The 19,668-nt window shown below is 38.8% G+C and overlaps 3 protein-coding genes across 4 annotated transcripts; all 3 read left to right on the forward strand.

Moving 5' to 3' along the window:
- Positions 1–365: 365 nt before the first annotated feature.
- On the forward strand, positions 366–4,936 carry LOC131784883 (coiled-coil domain-containing protein 152-like). Its single transcript, XM_059101713.2, has 9 exons — positions 366–521; positions 695–819; positions 1,073–1,178; positions 1,695–1,763; positions 2,090–2,154; positions 2,344–2,425; positions 2,917–3,044; positions 3,300–3,395; positions 4,084–4,936. The coding sequence occupies exons 2-9, from the start codon at positions 742–744 to the stop codon at positions 4,204–4,206; spliced, it is 747 nt and encodes a 248-aa protein (XP_058957696.2). The 5' UTR covers positions 366–521; positions 695–741; the 3' UTR covers positions 4,207–4,936.
- Positions 4,937–5,988: 1,052 nt separating this feature from the next.
- Positions 5,989–11,097, forward strand: LOC131784880 (apolipoprotein L3). 2 transcript variants are annotated; one of them, XM_059101711.2, is made up of 3 exons: positions 6,026–6,093; positions 9,244–9,327; positions 9,799–11,097. In XM_059101711.2, exons 2-3 carry the CDS (start codon positions 9,286–9,288, stop codon positions 10,768–10,770), a joined length of 1,014 nt encoding a protein of 337 aa, XP_058957694.2. In that variant the 5' UTR covers positions 6,026–6,093; positions 9,244–9,285; the 3' UTR covers positions 10,771–11,097. The 2 variants fall into 2 exon arrangements, with proteins under 2 accessions (XP_066015320.1, XP_058957694.2); XM_066159223.1 differs by lacking the exon at positions 9,244–9,327 and having other exon boundaries at positions 5,989–6,093.
- Positions 11,098–11,494: 397 nt separating this feature from the next.
- On the forward strand, positions 11,495–18,769 carry LOC131783281 (apolipoprotein L3-like). Its single transcript, XM_066159345.1, has 3 exons — positions 11,495–11,866; positions 17,061–17,143; positions 17,590–18,769. The coding sequence occupies exons 2-3, from the start codon at positions 17,102–17,104 to the stop codon at positions 18,562–18,564; spliced, it is 1,017 nt and encodes a 338-aa protein (XP_066015442.1). The 5' UTR covers positions 11,495–11,866; positions 17,061–17,101; the 3' UTR covers positions 18,565–18,769.
- Positions 18,770–19,668: the final 899 nt, after the last annotated feature.

Genomic DNA, 19,668 nt, shown 5'->3' on the forward strand with positions numbered 1-19,668 from the left:
ACGGATTCTGAGAAGGGATTTGGGGGGGCTAGGAAGGAGCGAGAATGGTAAAGCATTTCGAAGACTGGAACAGATTCAAACCAATAGAATTGAAAATTTCAGGCAAATTTGTTCAAGGTCGTTACTTAGCTCTCGTAAATTAATTTCAGCTCTTGAACTTAATTCGTGTCATTCATTCCTGCGCTGAATATAAAAATCTATGAAGGACTGGGAATTTTTTTTTTACATCTTAATGTCGAAACCTTGCATGATCAACTGAAACAATATATAACTTACCCCTATCCCGAGAAGAACTTATTGGCTGTGCCACCCGCGTCGAAATTTCCCGCCAAAATTCTCAAGGACTGAGCTATCAGTCGCTTGAGAGTCGCATCTTTTTCCGACCTCTTTGCAGTATTGCACACATTTAAATTGAGGCTTGTGTATTAGCGGAAAAAGAGTCAAGAATTCAAGGCTTATCGATATATTACTGAAGCTTCTTTCATGGTTGTTTTCATCTCCGTTTTCGCTAACACTGCCAGGTAAGAATCCAAATTTCGGCTGTCGAAAACCGTATTTAAAGTCTTACAGGTTTTTTCACACGCTTTGTGAGAGAGTATGTTTGCTTAGTTGTTCAAAGCTTTGTAAATCTATTCTTCATTGTCTTAGGAGTCTTACAATACTTCTCCTTTTCCCCTTTATTTTTCAACCGAAGATGTCTTTTATGGTGTAACTAATTAAAGCTGCAGTCGGAGAAGAAGTATGGCCGCCAGCGGGAACTCTATCAGAACAGCCGTTGATTTAGACAACTTAATTAAAGAATATACGTATTTTGAAAAGGTAAGTGATATATAACATGATAATTCCTTTTGAAGATATACAGCATTGTTAGAAGAAACAAGTTTCATCTTAAATTCATCACCATGCAATGGGATGATACTCATTTTGTTGTGAATGAGAAATAGAGCTCGAGAGAAGCGTGGTGGGGAGGGGGGTGGAGCGGCAAGTGAATGCACGTGCACCTAAGGACCACCTCCTCCTAGCTGCGTCTCAGTTTGGCAAGAAATTCGCCACTTATGTTTTTTTTTTGTAGGTAATGAGACACACTGCACAGGAAAACAGCTGCCTAGAGAAGGAGATACGATCCCTTAATAAGCAGCTTCAGTCCAGCCAGGAGGCTGAAAAGTTGTCCATAGAAGGTTGGTGTTTAGGAAGCCTTCTTGTGTGATTGATCTCCTTGCTTATTTCTAACAAACTGTAAAAAGAGTGGGCGACTGCGGATTGAGAATTTGCTAGGTGTTAGTCTGGAGGACCGAAGACCAGCTTACTTTGGGTACGCGAAAGATTAGTCTGACATGGCTTTTTCAGAGACTGTTATGGAAAATGTTTTAAGAATAAAGTCACGTCACGTTTCGTGCATGGAAAGATATGTAACGAAATTGTTTCCATCCTGAAACTTCCTTGTGACCAATCGGTTTGTCTTTGCGTTTTCATATTCGTTTTCCTAGGCAAGTTATTGTTTTAGGGCTTTTATTCAGCTGACTACAAATAATTTGATCGTGGTTCCTCTGACAGACTTGGTTCTTACTCAGCGGGTTGACCTACATATTATATTTCAATACTTGTCTATCAGCCCTTCATAATCTGAACAGAAAATTGTATACCAGATACTCACGAGAACCGGCTCTTACTCTTCTCGTTGTTTTATATTACAGAAGCTGGAAAGTTCAAGGCTATGGTAGACAATCTTCAGAGGATCCTTTTACAAAGATGTGACAAAGAAGGTAACAATTAGCATCCTCAAGGTTTAAAAAAGATGATCCCTTTTAGCGTTGGCTTTTTACCGATTAGTTTTGGGTTCTTTGTAGGGTTTTTTTAAATCTTTTTTTGTGTTGTTTCCGCTTTGTGCGTGCATTTTTGCTCTTGAAGTGTTTGAGTAGCTTATAGCTTTTGCTGACACAAGGCTTTAACTAATACCCCAGAACAGAAATTAAAATAGCGGTAAATTTAAACCTCGAAGCCTTGGTTGTCACTATTCCACTAGTTTTCTGGTAACTGGTAGGTAGTTAACAGAACTCATTGCTGCTAATTTGAGTATATATTTCTTCAGAGGAGAACGCGGAACTAAAGTCACACTTGACTGCAGTTACAGAAAAAACAGCCCGTCTTGAACAGGTTAGCATCAGTGACCTTTCATCGCCACTTTTCCAAAGAGTTCAAGAGAGTCTTAACTTTAAAGCATGATTTCAAGTAAAAATACGACCCATTAATCAATCAGCAGCATGCGGTCCAATTCTGTCGAACCGTCCGTTGATCAGAAGGTCTTAGAACAAAATGGTCTAGTGATCTTTTATGACTCCTCAGGAACACAAAACTGAACTTTCTGAAGCACTTAAGAATCATAAGCAAGAGATTCAGAGGGTTAGACAAGAGGAACTTCAACAAAGTAAGCCAAGGAGCTCATATTTTTAGTCTCGTGATCTGAAAGGCTAGGAACCTTTTAGGCTCGATAAATATTTTGACGCAACAGCTTGACAAGAGGCGTTTCAGTTTGTTTTTCATTTAGATTTTACGGAATAAAGGAGACAACAATTTGAGGAATTGCATTTTTGGAGTGAACAGTATAAAAAGATTTACAGAGTTGCATGGTTTGATTTTATTTATGTTTAGGTTTATGAACTCAGTTCTGGTTTTGTGTTGAAGTTGATGCTCAATTTGTTTCTAATCACTTTCGTTACGTTAAGTACGGGAAAATACGAGATAAGAGCGAGTTTTGGTTGCTGTAGTATTGAAGAAATGGTTTTATCAAGAAGAACATGAGAAGCAAGCAAAGCCACTTGTCTTCACCCTTTCTACTCATGACTGTTTGCTTGAAAAGCTCTCTTACTCAGTGCTACACTTGACCTGACCAAATTTGAATACGTTCCTTGACATCAGATAGGAAGGTAATCACAACACTGGAGAAGTCCCTACAAGGAAAGGAAAGTCAAATACAGCAACTCGAGAAGCAGCTGGCTGATATGAGTCACTTGCACCAAACAGAAATAGTCAAGCTTCGCTTAGAGGTGGGACGGTCAAACATATGTGCAAAAAGGGGGGTGCTGAAAGGAGGTTTTCACTGGATAATTCTTTTTTCGCTTTTTCTTGACAAAGAAGGAGTAACTTCCATCTTGCGAGCGCACTTCCGTTGCAATGCCACCGATGAAAGGCAGTTACTTTCTCTGTATTATTCATGTACAATGTCATTTTTATAAATATTTTAGGCCTATAGCTGTGTCAAGAAGCTTGTTCCATTCAGTATTCTGTATTTACCTTGGCAGTTTGACGAAAAAATATTAAAACTGCAACGTGAAAGAAATAATGCCAAAGCTCAGGCTGGCCAATCGTTTAACGCCAACACCGACATTTTCCGAAAGGTTAGTAACAGGTAGAAACCACAGAATGCTTTTATTTATCAAAAATTGGATAAAAGGTCAGAATATTTAGAACATATGAATGATGAAGATAATTCGACTCTCAGGGGGACCCAGACTAATTCCTTCTGCCTACGCTGATGATGAAACAAATAAAATGGTTCTTTTTTTTTCTACGACTTAGAGAAAAATTAACAGACTTTCCTATCTATATTTGAGATCGTATCTTCTTTTCGATGGTTTGTGAAAAGGACCACGTTTGAATAATTTGACGTATTCTTATAAATAAATAATTTTCATGATCTCAAAATTTTGTGTTTCATTCTTTATTATTTTTCAGGCGCTTAGAGTAATTAGAAACTTATAAAGTCTTTTTCAAGTTAATGAAACATTTGAGCATCCGAGATAGTACTTTATAAGTAGCCTCTTGAAGATAGCTGATACGCGTACATATGCGGTAGTGTGACTACATATGCATGTCCAAGGCGAATAACAAGTAGAGAAATTGTGGTTTGCTTAGGCTCTGTTTCGAGCTTTGTAGAGCGATAAGGCGTCTGACTGAGGAGAAATTTTGCGAGGGGAATACAGGAACTAGGCAATCATCTCCCTGTTCCCTCGCTTGTAAACCTTGAACTTGAGTCTATTCACCGTCAGTAACTATATTAAGCGAATGTTCCTTTCTTTGTTTTAGAAACTTCAGTTTGCCAAAGCCGAGGCACAAAAAGAAATAAACTCCTTGAAAAGTCAAGTCGCCGAGCTGGAAAGAAAGTTAACGATGCGCCAGATGCCAGCCTCTAAAAGAAAATTGTTCTGACATATGGAGCATACGCCGGTGATATCTGCAACCGTTCCGATCATCGACTAGGTTATTTTGGTAACTGTTTCGATTTGATGTTTGATTGTTCGAAATTCCAATCCCTTACGTGAGTTTAACATGCTATCGACAATTTCTCTGTTATGCTGATAGTTCGTGAGTTGCATTATTTTTCGTTATAGTTTAACAGAGCTTGTTTCGTTACATTCTATGTTATAATCGTTATGAACAGCTCTATTAGTTGGTATCAGTGTGGTTCGATTGGGTGTGCTTGTGGGTGTAGAAAATGATACGTTGTGTTCACAGAATGGAACTCTGTTATGATTTGGTACCTTGTATAAACAAGGGTTTATGCCTTTGTCGTTTCTTTAAAAGCTGGGTGAAAGTCTTGAGACTTGGCTCGGATTTATCCTCTTGGATTATTTTAAACTCCACAAATACTTCGAAAGATCATCATTACTTTGTACACCACTACTAACCAAAATTATGTTACTTTGATTCATGAATCAAATATTTCAGCGGTAATGATGCTTGCAGCACAAGGCACTCGAGACGATGGAGATTCTAGAGTCAGCAATTCAACATTACCTAAAAAAAAATCATTCTAAAATGAAGAGTCTTGTTGATCATTTTCCCTCGAAATTTAACAGCAGATAAAGTTTTTTGTTTTTTAGCAAAATTTAACAAAATACGAAATAAATGTAATCCATGAAGTGGAAAAAAAAATAAAAATCAGTAGGTTTCCAATTGTAAGGAACTGTTTTTATTTAGTCTTGAGTGAGTTTGAACTGCTCCAATAATTCAAGTTCTAGTTACTCTTTTCCAATTGTTTTTACAACCTACTTCCACCACGTCATCAGCAGCTTGCGCTCCGCTTTTTGATATTTCCTGTGTTGAGGCTGAACTACTTCATCAGTAAGCTCTTGCTTGTGTGCCTGCCTTTGCTTCTCATTTAGCAAAACCTTGAACTGCGGCTTTCGCACCAGAATTCAACCCTACCTTTTCAGGAAAAGTTATCGCTTGCCTGCCACGAGGGGATCCCCACGGAGGAAAAAGTGTCATGTCAGCATTGGCTTCGGGTCGTTATTTCAATTTTTTTTCCTTCCGTCTAGCTCCTCGCTCCACAAGGAGACGTCCATGTTATTTCAAACTTTTAAGTTTGATTAATAAATAATGACATGCAGGTGAGTGTCCATCTGATACAAGAGAAGGAAGAAAAAAAATTGAAATAATGACCCGAAGCCAATGCTGACATTACGAGGGTAGTAAGTGGTCTGGTCTAAATCAATTCAAGTTGTGGACTGATCATAAGCCTCAGTCACTAATGGGACTCTTAGGTAAGTTTTTCTAAAATCCCAGGAAAAATTGCAGGAGAACCGTAGTATTGCACTACGAAAGAACAAAGAAAACATTTGAGACAAGCTGATTAATAAATTCAGGTGAGTATCCATGTAGGGGCCAGCTACGCTTGGCAAAATAAATACGACACAACAACGTCTATGCGTCCAGATTCCTTGTATTCTCGTACAGGATAATAACATGGAATGACAAATGAGGATCTGTCAGGCGGCGATTCGAAGTTATTGCTACTTACACAGCCTAAAATCCTTCGCTAGGTCTGCCTCGGTAAAAACGGCAAAAAAAGCTGCAAATAACGGTCAAGCAACGCACATGGCGTGAGAAACTGCACTAGGTACATTGTCAGCGGCGCTATAAGCTGTATGTAAATGTAATGAATCATACAGTACATCTGAAACAAGAGATAGTACAAGAGATGCGATTGGTTCCCTTGCGAAAGGGTCACGTGTATATTATGATTCAGTGACAAACTAATCTGAGAATTTCTTCCAGCGAAACTGAGGTGGGAAGGTCACAATTCATCTAGAGGTTTGTCAAATGTTTTTTTTCCCTTTCTGCAGTAAGATTTCAAGTTTAATCTATTCGTTACGTTACTCGCTGTAACCGGCTTGCAAAAACAGTGGTTAATGGGCTAAGGATAAGGACTTTCCATATCGAGTTTTTTCTGCTTAAGTCATGATTCTGTAAGGATCAAGCGACCATCTTGTGCTTTTTGGCTACAGAAAAAGACAAGTTGCCGAGTCTTGTCGAAAGTGAAGATGTAGCGAATGTAATTCAAATTTTTTGGCGAAATTGAATCACATTATTCAAGATGTTTTCGCGGCAACATAGCGCCACAGCGAACTTGTGAATGAAAAATTTATCATTAATGGGAAAAAGAAAAAACCAGCGAAAATGAAAAGACCTACGGTTTAAAAAATGCGCATTTTCGTTCTTAAAAGCAAGTAGTAGAACGCAGTTTCAATTAAAATGGACAAATAGGTCACCTTTCACGTCTTGTCACCAGTTAAACAAATAACAAGAATTCCAAGAAATACCGGAACCACATGTCTCTGTTAAGCTGCAGTTCTTGGAAATCGTCTACTACATTTGTTATTTTGTGTTACAGCCTTAAAAATAATTTTCTAATTTCTTACTTCGTCACCCAAGCGAGCATTTTGTTTCCTTATCACTGTAGAAATTACAGTACGACATAGCAGGGCAACATTTAACTCAGCTAAGCTGGTAAACGTACATCAAATCCTCCGCTAATTAACAAATAGAGAAGCCTTGACTGTGCTCTGTTCTTTTATAAAGCACGCAGGAAGTGGCTAGAGCACGAAAGAAGTGTAGGGAGAAACACAAGACCACTTATATCTGTGCAACTTTATTTCTAAACGACGAAATGAAAATTTTGCAAAATTACCTCGGTAATAAACGAAGCATATCGAGCTTCTGGTGTCAGTGTGACGCATCTGTAATCCTATGAACTGCACATGGATTTTGTGATCTATATGGGTGCGAATGATGCTTCGAAATTCATCATAACATAACACATGTGTCAGTACAGTTGATGTGACATTTACTCAGTTTGTTTTTCTTACAATATCACTCCGTCGATAACGTTTATGCTACCACCCATGAATGCTTATTATATAATTATAAAATATTCTTACAGATTCTCAACTTTTTTTGAAATATTTTTTTTGACTTGCGAAATTCTCGCTTTTTTATCATGCGTGATTTCGGCAAGAGAACAGACAATATAAACGCACCGATGTTGTTTGCCACATTATGATAATTGCTTTTTCATTCATTACTTGTGCGTTGCTCTTTTGGTTTCTGGAGTGGCTTAACTTTATAACCTGAACAAGATTTGAACGGTACAATTTGACTAACCGTAGTACTTGGCCGTGACCATTCGTTTTGCAGCGTTATTCAATTTTCAAAGAATTAGTCGTTTTTTCGAATTTTGCTGTAACAAGAACATTTGATTTGAACAATAGCAAATTTTTTCGTGCGAGAAACGTCACCCCTCAATGATCTTATGGTCGCGTCAAAGAAGACATTTTCTTCCTATAAAGAGATCAGCCAGGTACCTCTTCAAGCCGGCGGCGACTTTTTTGTCGAAGAAGCCGAGTTGAGCTGAACCAAATGCTAAATTTTTCTGGCTCCCTGAGTCTCTTTCTTAATTACAAAGTACGGTCAATCGAAATTGTAAACATGTCTAATCTTGGTTGATTTTACTAATGTTGTGAATCACACCACATGTTTGGGATGAGTCATTGACAATAGGCTTACATGGGCAATGCATGTAGACCATGTGAAGAAATCTTTTTCACAGAAAGTGGGTGCATTAAAAAGAATGAAGAAGCTTCCTGTCAAAGTGCTGGAGGAAATTTATTTCAAATCCATTGTATCAGCTGTAACTTATGGTATTGTGGTGTGGGGAAACTGCAGTTACTATATTATGGACTCTTTAAACCCTGTTCAAACGAGAGCCGCACGAGTTATCCACCAAGATTAAAATCTTGAAAAGCTAAATTGGTTGCCAATTTCTTATATATATTAAAGAAGACTCCTTCTCCTGATGCATGATATTTTAAATGGTAAAGTCCTGTATCCCCCTTTTGATTTGAAGTTAGACAACAGACCATCACGTAGGGGAGGGTTACAGATTGAAATCCCTAGGGTGAAGTACTATGTGGGAAAGGAATCAGCTCAATACAGAGGCCCTGTAATCTGGAATTTTATTACTAGGTTGGTAAATTTAAATGCAAACGTTCAAAAAGACAGTTTTAAAAAAATTTTACATAGGCCCTCGCAAAACATTAATAGCTTGTCATTCGAAGCACCTATGATAGCTATGAAAGACTGAGATTTTGTATATTTTTAAGTATGATTATACTGTACCCAAATTTCTAGATTAGTTTGTAACTTTTATTTGTCAATGAACCTTATTTTATTGAATTGTACTAAATACAAATACCGTAGGCTGATTTTACAAATTATTTTGTTTATTATTTCACATTTTATTAGTTAGTTGTAGGTCCACATCAGCATCATGGCTGCCACTTTTGTAACCTGCATCACTAAATAAAATGATTGATTGATTGATTGATTGATTGATGGTCGCGGCGAGCGTTATAGAGTATCGTAATACCTAAGACTTCAAAAAGGCGAATATTCAGTTATTTATTTCGGGGGTACACCTTGGAAAACTCATGAAAACATTATTAATAAAGCACCCACCCTTCGGTGTTTCGTAAGCCTCATTAGCGAAGGTTTAAATGTTTCCAGGATTTTATACAGTAATGGTGATTGTCATTGTGACCTCTGCTAGTTATGATTTAAAATATTCTATGGCGTCGAACCTTCAAGCTATTACCCGTTTTTAAATGTAAACACCTTGCAATATTATGAATAAACTTTAACCTCTATTCAGCGAGGAAATATATTCGGATATCTCTGTTTAGACATAACCTTTCCAATGACCGAACTGTCTTCGGGGAGAAGGCTTCGAGGGACAGAAAATGTCCAAAGACGGATATCCAAAAGTATTAAGGCCATTTATCAACTTTCATAAGCTAGAAAAGATGTCAATTCCATATGTACTCTCCTTGATCTCTTTACTCAGATAATATGATTATTATTCTCATTATATCACGGTCGCCTGATTCGTTTTAAATTTTATTGCAGGTCTAAACGTGCTGTCAAGAGGATCAGTGCCACTGACAAAAAATGGACAGAAATGAAGCCCCAGATTTCTCTGACATGGAAGAGGTAAATTAGAATGATTACAGAACAGTTTTCGACAGCGCCCCAAACAAAGACAAGGAGCCTTTTGATTTGTTTCGTTTTGAATTGTTTTTTTTTTTTTAAATTTTTTTTGGGGAGAGGAGTCAATAAACTCTGACAATCGAGGAAAAATTTATTCTGCTCTGAAGGTCTTAAAAGAATTACGTTTCCAGGATCAAGGTACAAACTCAAAGAAAGGCGACTAAGAATGAAGGGGTCGGAGGAGGGGAGGGAAGGAGTATCTAGGGTTTTCCACTATTTGCATGGACAGAAGAGATTTGTCCAAGATTTGCCTTAAACTATGTCCATTCAGAAATGCACGCAAACGGTTTTCGATGTGACAAATTGACCACTTGGTCATCTATGATCTTTCCCTCGCTGCCGATGATATTTGTCTTGTATGGTATTTTTATCTGAATAATTATTTCAATGCTAAGATCATCTGTTAAATTGTAGAGAGAGCGCCTAAGAATGGACCGTGAGCTAGAGGAAATCATTGGCAAGATCAACCTTTTGCCCGAAGATGAAAAGCAAGATAGAAGAGATTTAAGAGAACTTCAAGAGAAAACAGAGAAGATGAATTCCCACGCAAAAGAGACCATTGAGAGCCTTCGTGCAGCGGCTAAGAAACTAGACGACGTATGGAAGGACTGCAAGATATCTCATGCTGTTGGAACCAGCGTTGGAATACTGGGTGGGCTTCTTACAATCGGTGGAGGAATTGCAACAGCACTGACAGCAGGGGCTGCTACTCCTTTGTTGATAGCAGGATTGTGTGTTGGAGGCGCTGGAGCTACTACAAACTTAGGGACTGCTATCGTCGAGGCGGTGATAAATTCTGCTGAAATCAAAGAGGCCGAGAAACACCTTGGTGAGACCATAGACAGTGCTAACGAGGTAGACAGGATTGTCCAGGAGGTTTTGATGATCAAGGAAAGAGCGAGGCTTATTTATATTTATTACCTTGCCAAGACCCTGGAGTTGGGAAGTCCTGTGGTCTTGAAGATCCTTCGTGAGTTGGTGTTTTTCTCCGCAGGAACACCTACTAAAATGGTAATACAAGTAACAGAAAAGGTAATGGCCTGTGCACAGGCAGCGAGTCAGGCCAGTGTGAAAGCTGCAACCCAGGGTGGTGTTCAAGGAGCGGGAAAGGCAGCTGCACAATCTGTTGACGATGTGGTACGAGCAACGGGTCAGGCTGGAGCACAAGCTGCAGATGACGTGGTCCAAGCAGGGGCTAGGGCGGGCTCCGAGGCAGTCGGTGAAGTTGTGGGTAAAGTCATCATTGTGGTCAATGTTGCATTCGTGGTGTGGGATGCCATAGACCTTGGCTTCACTATCAGGGATCTCGTTGAAAACAAGGGATCTGAAGCTGCAAAAGTTCTGAGACAAAAGGCAGACAAACTCGAGAATGCCATGAAGGAGTAAAACTCAGCCAAAGGGAAGAGTTCGAAACGATTTTCAATGATAAACATAACATTGATCTGCGTTGAAGTGAACATTTTTCACCATGCAGTTAGTTGCATTTGGCCATTTTTGATGAGGACGTTACCTCTTAGGACTGCATTAACGGTATATTGCAAATTTTCTTTTTGATGTGGCCTCTTTCGATTTTCAGAGAGATAAGAAAAGGATGTTTCAATTTAATGTATGCAGTAAAAAGGAGCGTAATAAAATACTTACATATTCTAAAGTAAGTTAATTCTGAGGTCTTTTGTGATAACGCCTCTGTATTAATTAAAAGGAATCCTTCATTAAATTCTCAAAGGAGACTCAAGAATTTTTTCTTTAATCAAATGAGCTCTCTCCTCTTTTCTGACTCGCGCTTATTTTTATGTTCAAAGAGCCTTTGAAGTTAAACTCTTATTGAAAAGCAAGCGCGAGTCAGGAAAGAGATGAGAGCTCGACAATCGACATTTAATGCTCGTCGTAATACTACTTAATACTATAAACATTCAAGCTAACCGCCGTGTGCAAACTGGGCTGTTCGACATTGTGCTAAACCATTTCACACAACGCTTCACCGTATGTGTGTACATTGTACCATTTGACATTACGCTGAGCCATTTGACCCAACGCTATACTGTTTGTGTACTGTATTGCAAATGAGTAAATTCGCAGTTGAGCTAGTCCATTTCACAATTTCATGTTCCAACTCGACATAGGCAACTAGACCGTGTATCATTTGCCTAAACTATTCATGTTTAGGGTGTTCTGTTTCATGAAGGAAAACTAAACCGTCTACAGTTTGGCCATGCCAGTTCCTATATTAGCTATGCTATCCCGCTGCTGATCCCTAGACCAGCTTTGTATTTGCTGATCTATTTGACGTCCTTGTATTTTCGGTGGTGACGGCCGCCCATAGTATCCATCTGATACAAGAGACAGTACAAGAGATACGATTGGCTACCTTGTGAAAGGGTCACATGATCATATACAGATCGGACTGATCTGTGAATTTCTTCAAATACTTGACAGTAATACCCAGCGAAACTGAGGTGGGAAGGTCACAATTCGTTTCGAGGTTTGTTAAATGTTTTCTTTTTCCCTTATTGCAGTAAGATTTTAAATTTAACCTATTTGTTACGTTACTCGCTGTAACGGGCTGACAAAAACAGTGGTTAATAGACTAAAGACGAGGACTTTCCATATCGTGTTTTGTTTGCGTAAGTCATGATTCTGTAAGAGTGGGATCATGCGACCATCTTGTCGTGCTTTTTGATCAGTTAAAGTCAAGTTTTAAGCAACAAATCTTTGCCAGAATCTAAGATTATTTCGAGATTATATCCTCTGGCTCTGAATGTCCAGTGCAAAACATTTCAGTTTTGTAAAACGGGAAAGATTGTTTCTAAATTTATTTTTATTTACTACTAACCTTTTTTACGTAAGAAGCTTGTCTTGTTTGATATTCTAGTCGTATGACTGATGAAACCAAAGGCAAGAAACCGAAATAAGACTTTTTCTGCAAAAAAAGGATAATTGCAAATAGCTATTGTAAGAAAGACCTCAAACCTTCTGTAAAATAGAAGTAAAATGGGTGAAAAACGGTTACCAAGTATAAAGATTGAGCCCAATTTGTACAGAACAACAGAAAGGCCGTATAGGAACTTGAAAATCAATGGCTTGTCAACTTCTCCATAAATTAAGCACGCAAGGTTAATTTATCAAACAGACTAGATTTTCCCGCCTTCAAGTAATTTGAAATCTAGCAATACTGTGCGATTTGTATATCCTCTGCGTTACAATTGACACTTATAAACGTTAAGAAAGTTAGAGCGGCCAAGGAAACAACATTAGACGAGCTGGACCAAATGGAGATTTTATAAGAAGAAGAATTTCTGCTCATGTGATGAACTTTTTCATGAAAACAGTTTCAATTTCCAATGGCCTTATTTCACCCATTGTTTACATTGGGAACACTAAAAACGGCTACCGTCTTTCTGGATCGTAAAACTTGTTTTACCGAAGAAAACTGACCCCGCGCGAAAAATCTAATGTGTACATGATATTAACATTTATAAACTTCTCATGACGTTTATGGGCACACATTAAGCATGACTATTTGATTAAATTCACAAAACAAGTTGCCGAGTCCTGTCGAAAGTGAAGATGTAGCGAATGTAACTCAAATTTTTTGTCGCAAATGAATCATATTATATATTCAAGATGTTTTCGCGATAGCAAAGCATGTTTTCTTTTGTTTCATTATCGCATGTGCATAGTTGTTAGTCAGTGTCATGAAAAGTGTTGTGTTTTTTCACAACTTCGGCTTTTTGCAGTCACACTTTCCATCGGTGGTTAATGGACAAAAGACAAAGTTTTTCCATACCGTGTTTTGTCGGCGTAATGTTTCTGTAAGAGTGGGATTATGCGGCCATCAGCATCTTGTCGTGCCTTTTGGCTAAAGAAAAAAACGAGTTGCCGAGTCCTGTCGGGATTGAAGATGTAGCGAATGTAACTCAAATTTTTTGTCGAAAATGAATCATATTATTCAAGATTTTTTCGCGATAACAAAGCGCCACAGCGAACTTCTGAATTAAAAATTTTTACATCATTATCCGACTTAGATTTTGATGCCCATTCGTTGTATTATTGGGGAAACGAAAAAAAACCTGAGATTAAAACGCTCCATAAACTCGCTGATGCGCAATTCCGTTCTTAAAAGAAAAAAGTAGAACGCAGTTTTAAATAAAATGGAAAAATAGGTCACTTTCAGGTATTGTCACGCATGAAACAAATACTAGAATTCTCAGAAATAACCGGAACCACATGTCTCTGTCAAGCTGTATTCTTAGAAACCGTCTACTGCTTTTGTTATTTTGTGTTACAGCTTTTAACCCTCTAACCCTAAAGCAATTTTCCAATGTCTAACTTCGTTGCCCAAGCGAGCATTTTGATCCTCGTCACTGTAACAATTACAAAACGGCATGAAACGGCATGACAGAGCGAAGTTTAACTCAGCTATGGCGGTAAACGTTAATCAAATCTTAATCACTAAATCTGCAATATAGAACATAATATCCGATGTCGTTCTGTGCAACTTTATTTCTAGACGACAAAATGACATTGTGCAAAATTACCTCGGTAAAAAAAGAAGCATACTTAGTCGAGCGTCTAATGTCAATGTGACGCATCGGTAATCCCATGAACTGCACATGGATTTTGTGATCTATATGGGTGCGATTGATGCTTCGAAATTCATCATAACATAACACATGTGTCAGGACAGCTGATGTGAATTTTACTCAGTTTGTTTTTGTAATAGTATCACTCCGTTGATAATGCTTCTACTACCGCCTATGAAGGCTTATTATATAATTATAAAATATTTTTTTCGTTAGTAACGTTACAAATGCTCAACTTTTTTTGAAATATTTTTGTTGACTTGCAAAATTCTCTCTTTTTTATTTTCAGGGCGTTTAACATGCGTGATTTCGGCAAGCGAACAGACCATATAAACGCACTGATTTTTTTGCCACATTTGCTTTTTCATTCATTACTTGTGCTTACTGGAGTGGCTTAACTTTATTACCTGAACAAGATTTGAACGGTTCAAGTTGACTAACCATTGTTCTTGACCGTAATGATTCGTTTTGCAGCGTTATTCAGTTTTCAAGGAATTAGTCGTTTTTTCGAATTCTGCTGTAACAAACATTTGATTTGAACAATAGCAATTTTTTTCGTGTGAGAAACGTCATCTCTCGGTGATCTTAGTGGTCTCGTCGAGGGAGACATCTTATTTATTTCGGAGTTACACCTTGGAACACACATTGAAGTAATATTAACAAAGCACCCACCCTTCGGTGTTTCGCAGGTTTAAATATTGGCTGTGACTTACTACCCGCGGCAGCCGGGCGCGGTCTCAAATAGACTGAATGCCCGGCGTCACAGCGAATTTGGACCCCCCCCCCCCCCGTCCAAATACGCTGGCGGATATAGACCCCCCTTGGCAAATTTGAACCCCCCTACCAAACTTTCCTTTTAAGCATCGTTTGTATCATATTTGGTAACTAATTCTAGTTGCAAGCTTTTCGCCGATGTTCTTTTCCATCACAATACAACATTCTTCAATATAGGTAAAGAAATACAGCCATCTCGTTCCAATTCTGCCGCATTTATTATAGCGAGTCGTACAGTATACGCAAGAATTAAATGGGAACAAACTACTGCATTCGAACTCTTGAAATCGTTCCTTTGCTTCTTTACTTCATCTGATGCGAATCAACATTAATATGAAACGTCATAAAAATAGTAGAGACTGTTGCATCCAGTCACAAAAATAAGTCAGTCTGATTTTCTAATTAAAAAACATGAAACAGTTTCTGAACAATAACGAAATAACATCTAAATGCCACTGAAAGGTTCCTTCCAACTTCTATAGAGTATCAGATGTTTGCCCAGAAATGTCAAGCGATGCTAAAAATTGCGTTGCTTTTTCAGTGGTTAAGCTTGAACCACATAAACATGTTTTAAAGACTGGGGGGTTAGGCTGGTTTCGTAAAATATGTTGTCTTCGTGACAACTGTGGCGAGACAGGAAGGGTCCGCTACGTCAAAACACCTTCAGGTTCCGTAAAAACTGGCGGGAAACAATACAACACGTGAGTCAGAAAGAGTCTAGCACAGGATAGATCTGTCGTCTTGTTACAGAAAGTATGATGAAGAAGATAGGGCTTTCTGGAAAAGGTAAGTTGGATTTTTATTGCGAAATTTATCTAAATAGTCGAGGTCTATCTGTTTTGAGTAATTCCCGATTAATGTTGGGGGTAATAAAACAAAAAAGTTGTTCGCAATCTTGTTCATCATTTGCCAAGGGGGCGAAATACAGAATAGAATATGAGCAGCGTATCCACTGAGAGAACAGCACTTGTGATTAAACGCCAGAACATGTAACCTTGTGTATTTTAAGTTTATCTGCCATTAAGTTTCAGCTTTGACAATGGATCCCAAGCTGCAGGCAAGATACCTTTACTTTCCTGGCCTTCGTCTTTCTGGGCCTTTGTCTTTCTTGGCCTTCTAATTTGTAACTCTGAACTTTGCATAATTACAAACATATTATCTCTGTTTGGCGCGATAATACGATCCCACGCCAAGAAGATTTAGACTTTGCGTTACCTTGTGTGACGCAACCTACTCGAGGTGTATTAATGTGGTGTAGTACTTGTAAACTGAGTAACATTTTTCAAGGCTCTGTCTAAAAATGGTTTACATTATAGCGGTTTTACGACATTTCGCTAAATATTGCGCGAATATGCCCAGGTACTGTTCGCTGTTGATGAATTGCATTAGACAACGCGTTGTAGGTGAAGGGAAAACTATGTTCCGCTGGTAAAAAGTTCTATATAATCTCTGAATAGTTGCTATGGAAACAAACACATACCGAACCTGAAGGCGTTCTGATGTACTGACCCTTTCTGTCACGCTACAGTTGTCACGAAGACAATATATTCTACGAAACCAGCCTGACCTCCCTAGCTTTATAACATGTTTAAGTGGTTCAAGCTCGATCACTGAAAAACTAACGCAACTTTTAGCATCGCTTGACATTTCTTAGCAAACATCTGATACTCTTAAGAAGTTTGAAGGAACCTTTCAGTGGCATTTTGGTGAATATTTCTAACTGCCGGGCATTTAGTCCATCTGAGACTGTCCGGCAGTCTGATCAGAAGCGTAGCAAGTTGTCGGCAACCGAGCGTTATTATAGTACGCACAAGCTCGGAGAATTTGTCCACTGAAACCAAATAAATTTTGGAATCGCTTGACATTACTTAACAAAAATTTGATATTCTTAAGAAGTTTGAAACAATCTTTCGGCGGAAATTGCGTGAAAAGTTTTGAATGCCGGGCATTTAGTCTATTTGAGACCGTGCCCGGCTGCCGGGCATTTAGTGACTGTATTAAATATTCCCAGAATTTTATACAGCAATGGTGACTGTCATTATGACCTCTGCTGGTTATGTTTTAAAATATTCTATGGCGTGGAACCTTTATGCTATTACCAGTTTTTAAATGTAAATACCATGTACTATTATGAATAAACTTTAACCTCCGTTCGGCGAGGAAATATATTCGGATATTTCTTTCCATTGACCCAACTGTCTTCGGGGAGAAGACTTCGAGGGACAGACAATGTCCAAGGACAGATATCCTAAAGTATTAGGGCCATTTATCAAATTCATAAGAATCAGTCGTCAGATTTGTTTTAAATTTTATTTGTAGGTCTAAACGTGCTGTCAAGAGCATCAGTGCCACTGACAAAAATGGACAGAAACGGAGCCCCCGATCTCTCTGACATGGAAGAGGTAAATTAGAATGATTACAGAACAGTTTTCGACTGCACCCTAAACAAAGACAAGAAGCTTTTTGATTTTATTTGTTTGTTTTTCTTTTTTTTTTGGGGGGGGGGGGGGGTGGAGGATTCTTAAACTCTGAAAGCCGAGAAAAAAATTATTCTGCTTTAGACGTCTTATTAGTAATACATATCCAAGCTCAAGGTCCAAATTCAAAAGAGGCCACCGAGAATGAAGGGAGGTAAGGAGTGTGTAGAGTTTCCACGATTTGCATGAACAGAAGAGATTTGTCCTAGATTTGCCTAAAACTATGTCCATTCAGAAACGCACGTGAACGGTCTTCGATGTAACAAATTGACGGCTGGGTCATCTATCATCTTTCCCTCACAGTAAATTTGTCTTATATCGTATTTATCTGAATAACTGCTTCAATGTTACGATCATCTGTTAAATTGTAGAGAGAACGCCTAAGAATGGACCGTGAGCTGGAGGGAATCATTGACAAGATCAACCTTTTACCAGAAGATGAAAAACAACAAGATAAAAGAGATTTAAAAGAGCTTCAAGAGAAAACAGAGAGGATGAATTCCCACGCAAGAGAGACCATTAGGAGCCTTCGTGCAGCGGCTAAGAAACTAGACAACGTGTGGAGGGACTGCAAGACAGCACATGCCGTTGGAACCAGCGTTGGAATAGTGGGAGGCCTTCTTTCAATCGGAGGAGGAATTGCAACAGTTATGACAGCTGGGACTGCTACTCCCTTATTGGTAGCAGGATTGTCTCTTGGAGGCGCTGGAGCTGCTACAAACATAGGGGCAGCCGCCGTCGAAGCTCTTATAAATTCGGCTGAAATAAAAAAGGCCGAAGAACAATTGGGTGAGACTATGAAAAGTATAAACGAAGTAAACAGGATTGTCCAGAAGATTATAATGGCGAAAGAAACAGCAAGGCTTATTTATATTTATTACCTTGCCAAAACCCTGAAGTTGGGAGGTCCTGTGGTCTTGAAGATCCTTCGTGAGCTGGTGTTTTTCTCTGCAGGAACACCTACTAAAATGGTGGTACAAGTAGCAGAAACTGTAATGGCCTGTGCACAGACAGTGACTCAGGCTGGTGCGAAAGCTGCAACTCAAGGAGGTGCTCAAGGAGCGGGAAAGGCAGCTGCACAATCTATTGACGATGTGGTACGAGCAACGGGTCAGGCTGGAGCACAAGCTGCTGACGACGTAGTCCAAGCAGGGGCAAGGGCGGGTTCTAAGGCAGTCGGTGAAGCTGTGGGTAAAGTCTTCATTGTGGTCAATGTTGCATTTATGGTGTGGGATGCCTTAGACCTTGGCTTCACTATCAGGGATCTCGTTGAAAACAAGGGATCTGAAGCTGCAAAAGTTCTGAGACAAAAGGCAGACAAACTCGAGAGTGCCATGAAGAAGTAAAACTCGGGAAAAGGCGAGATTTCGAACGGATTTTCAATAAATAAACATTAAGCTACGTTGATATTAAGATTTTCAAAGAAAAGCTTTTGTTTTCACCGGCCCTTTTCATTAGTTTATGAGAAAATTGCATCTTACGACTGTGACCTCTTTTGATTTCCATAGAATAAGGTTAAGGATGTTCTGTTTCAATTCGTTGTAGGCAGTGGAAAAGAAGGTAATAAAATACTTGTTTACTTGTTAAACGCTTACGTTTAAAGGGCATCTGTTTTATGATTACCTTTGATGTAGAACAAGAGTATATTTTCCTCTCATGTGCGTTCTAATGCAGGATCATGTGGAACTGCAGCTGAGAATCATTGAATTAACACCCTAATAACCGAACGCAAAGACCCTTGTAAGGAACTTTAAGAACAATTCTAAGGTAATAACTGAAAATATGCTCAGTTTTGTGTCTCTCATTGCAATGATGCCGAGTGCAAAGTCCTATAAAAAGCTTTTTCATTGTCTGACATAGATTCCTGGGCGATTCTGCGAGACAGCTTAATGGATTCCATAAATGGTCAAAATGGCATTCAGGCTAAGGGCAGTTCCCAACTAATTTCCAAGATCCAGATCCAACATTGTAACTGTAACTTGGCCGTGGAAAGTTTACTTACGAGACTTTGGCCCCATTCTTACCCCTTTACATCAAGAGAGATCATCAAGTGACCCGCTTCGTTCTGCCTACCACGTGGTCAGGACATATTTGTCTTATCCCTCTTACTCATAGTCCTTCCACATCCGTGATCTTTCTTCTCCCGTTTGCTTAGGCGTTTTTTTAGAGTCCTTGCCTTCTACACAACGTTAACAACCTGGGCCCAGTTATTCAAACGCCGATTGGCCCTAACCCAGGGTTGAATTTTAATCCAGCTTTCTCTATTTCTTTGTTCAAAAGTCTTTTAGGGAAAATTTTCACTATTCTTTTTAGAACATCCAATGATCAAACTGCAAGTAAAAATAATTGAACTGAATTTTCTCTTAAAGTTTTCAGACCTAAAATCAAATTTCACACTAACCCTGGATTACTTTAACCCAGCTTTGAACAACCTGGGCCAGGTTACCCCG

The sequence above is a fragment of the Pocillopora verrucosa genome, chromosome 12, assembly GCF_036669915.1.
Source record: "Pocillopora verrucosa isolate sample1 chromosome 12, ASM3666991v2, whole genome shotgun sequence".
Lineage (NCBI taxonomy): Eukaryota > Metazoa > Cnidaria > Anthozoa > Scleractinia > Pocilloporidae > Pocillopora > Pocillopora verrucosa.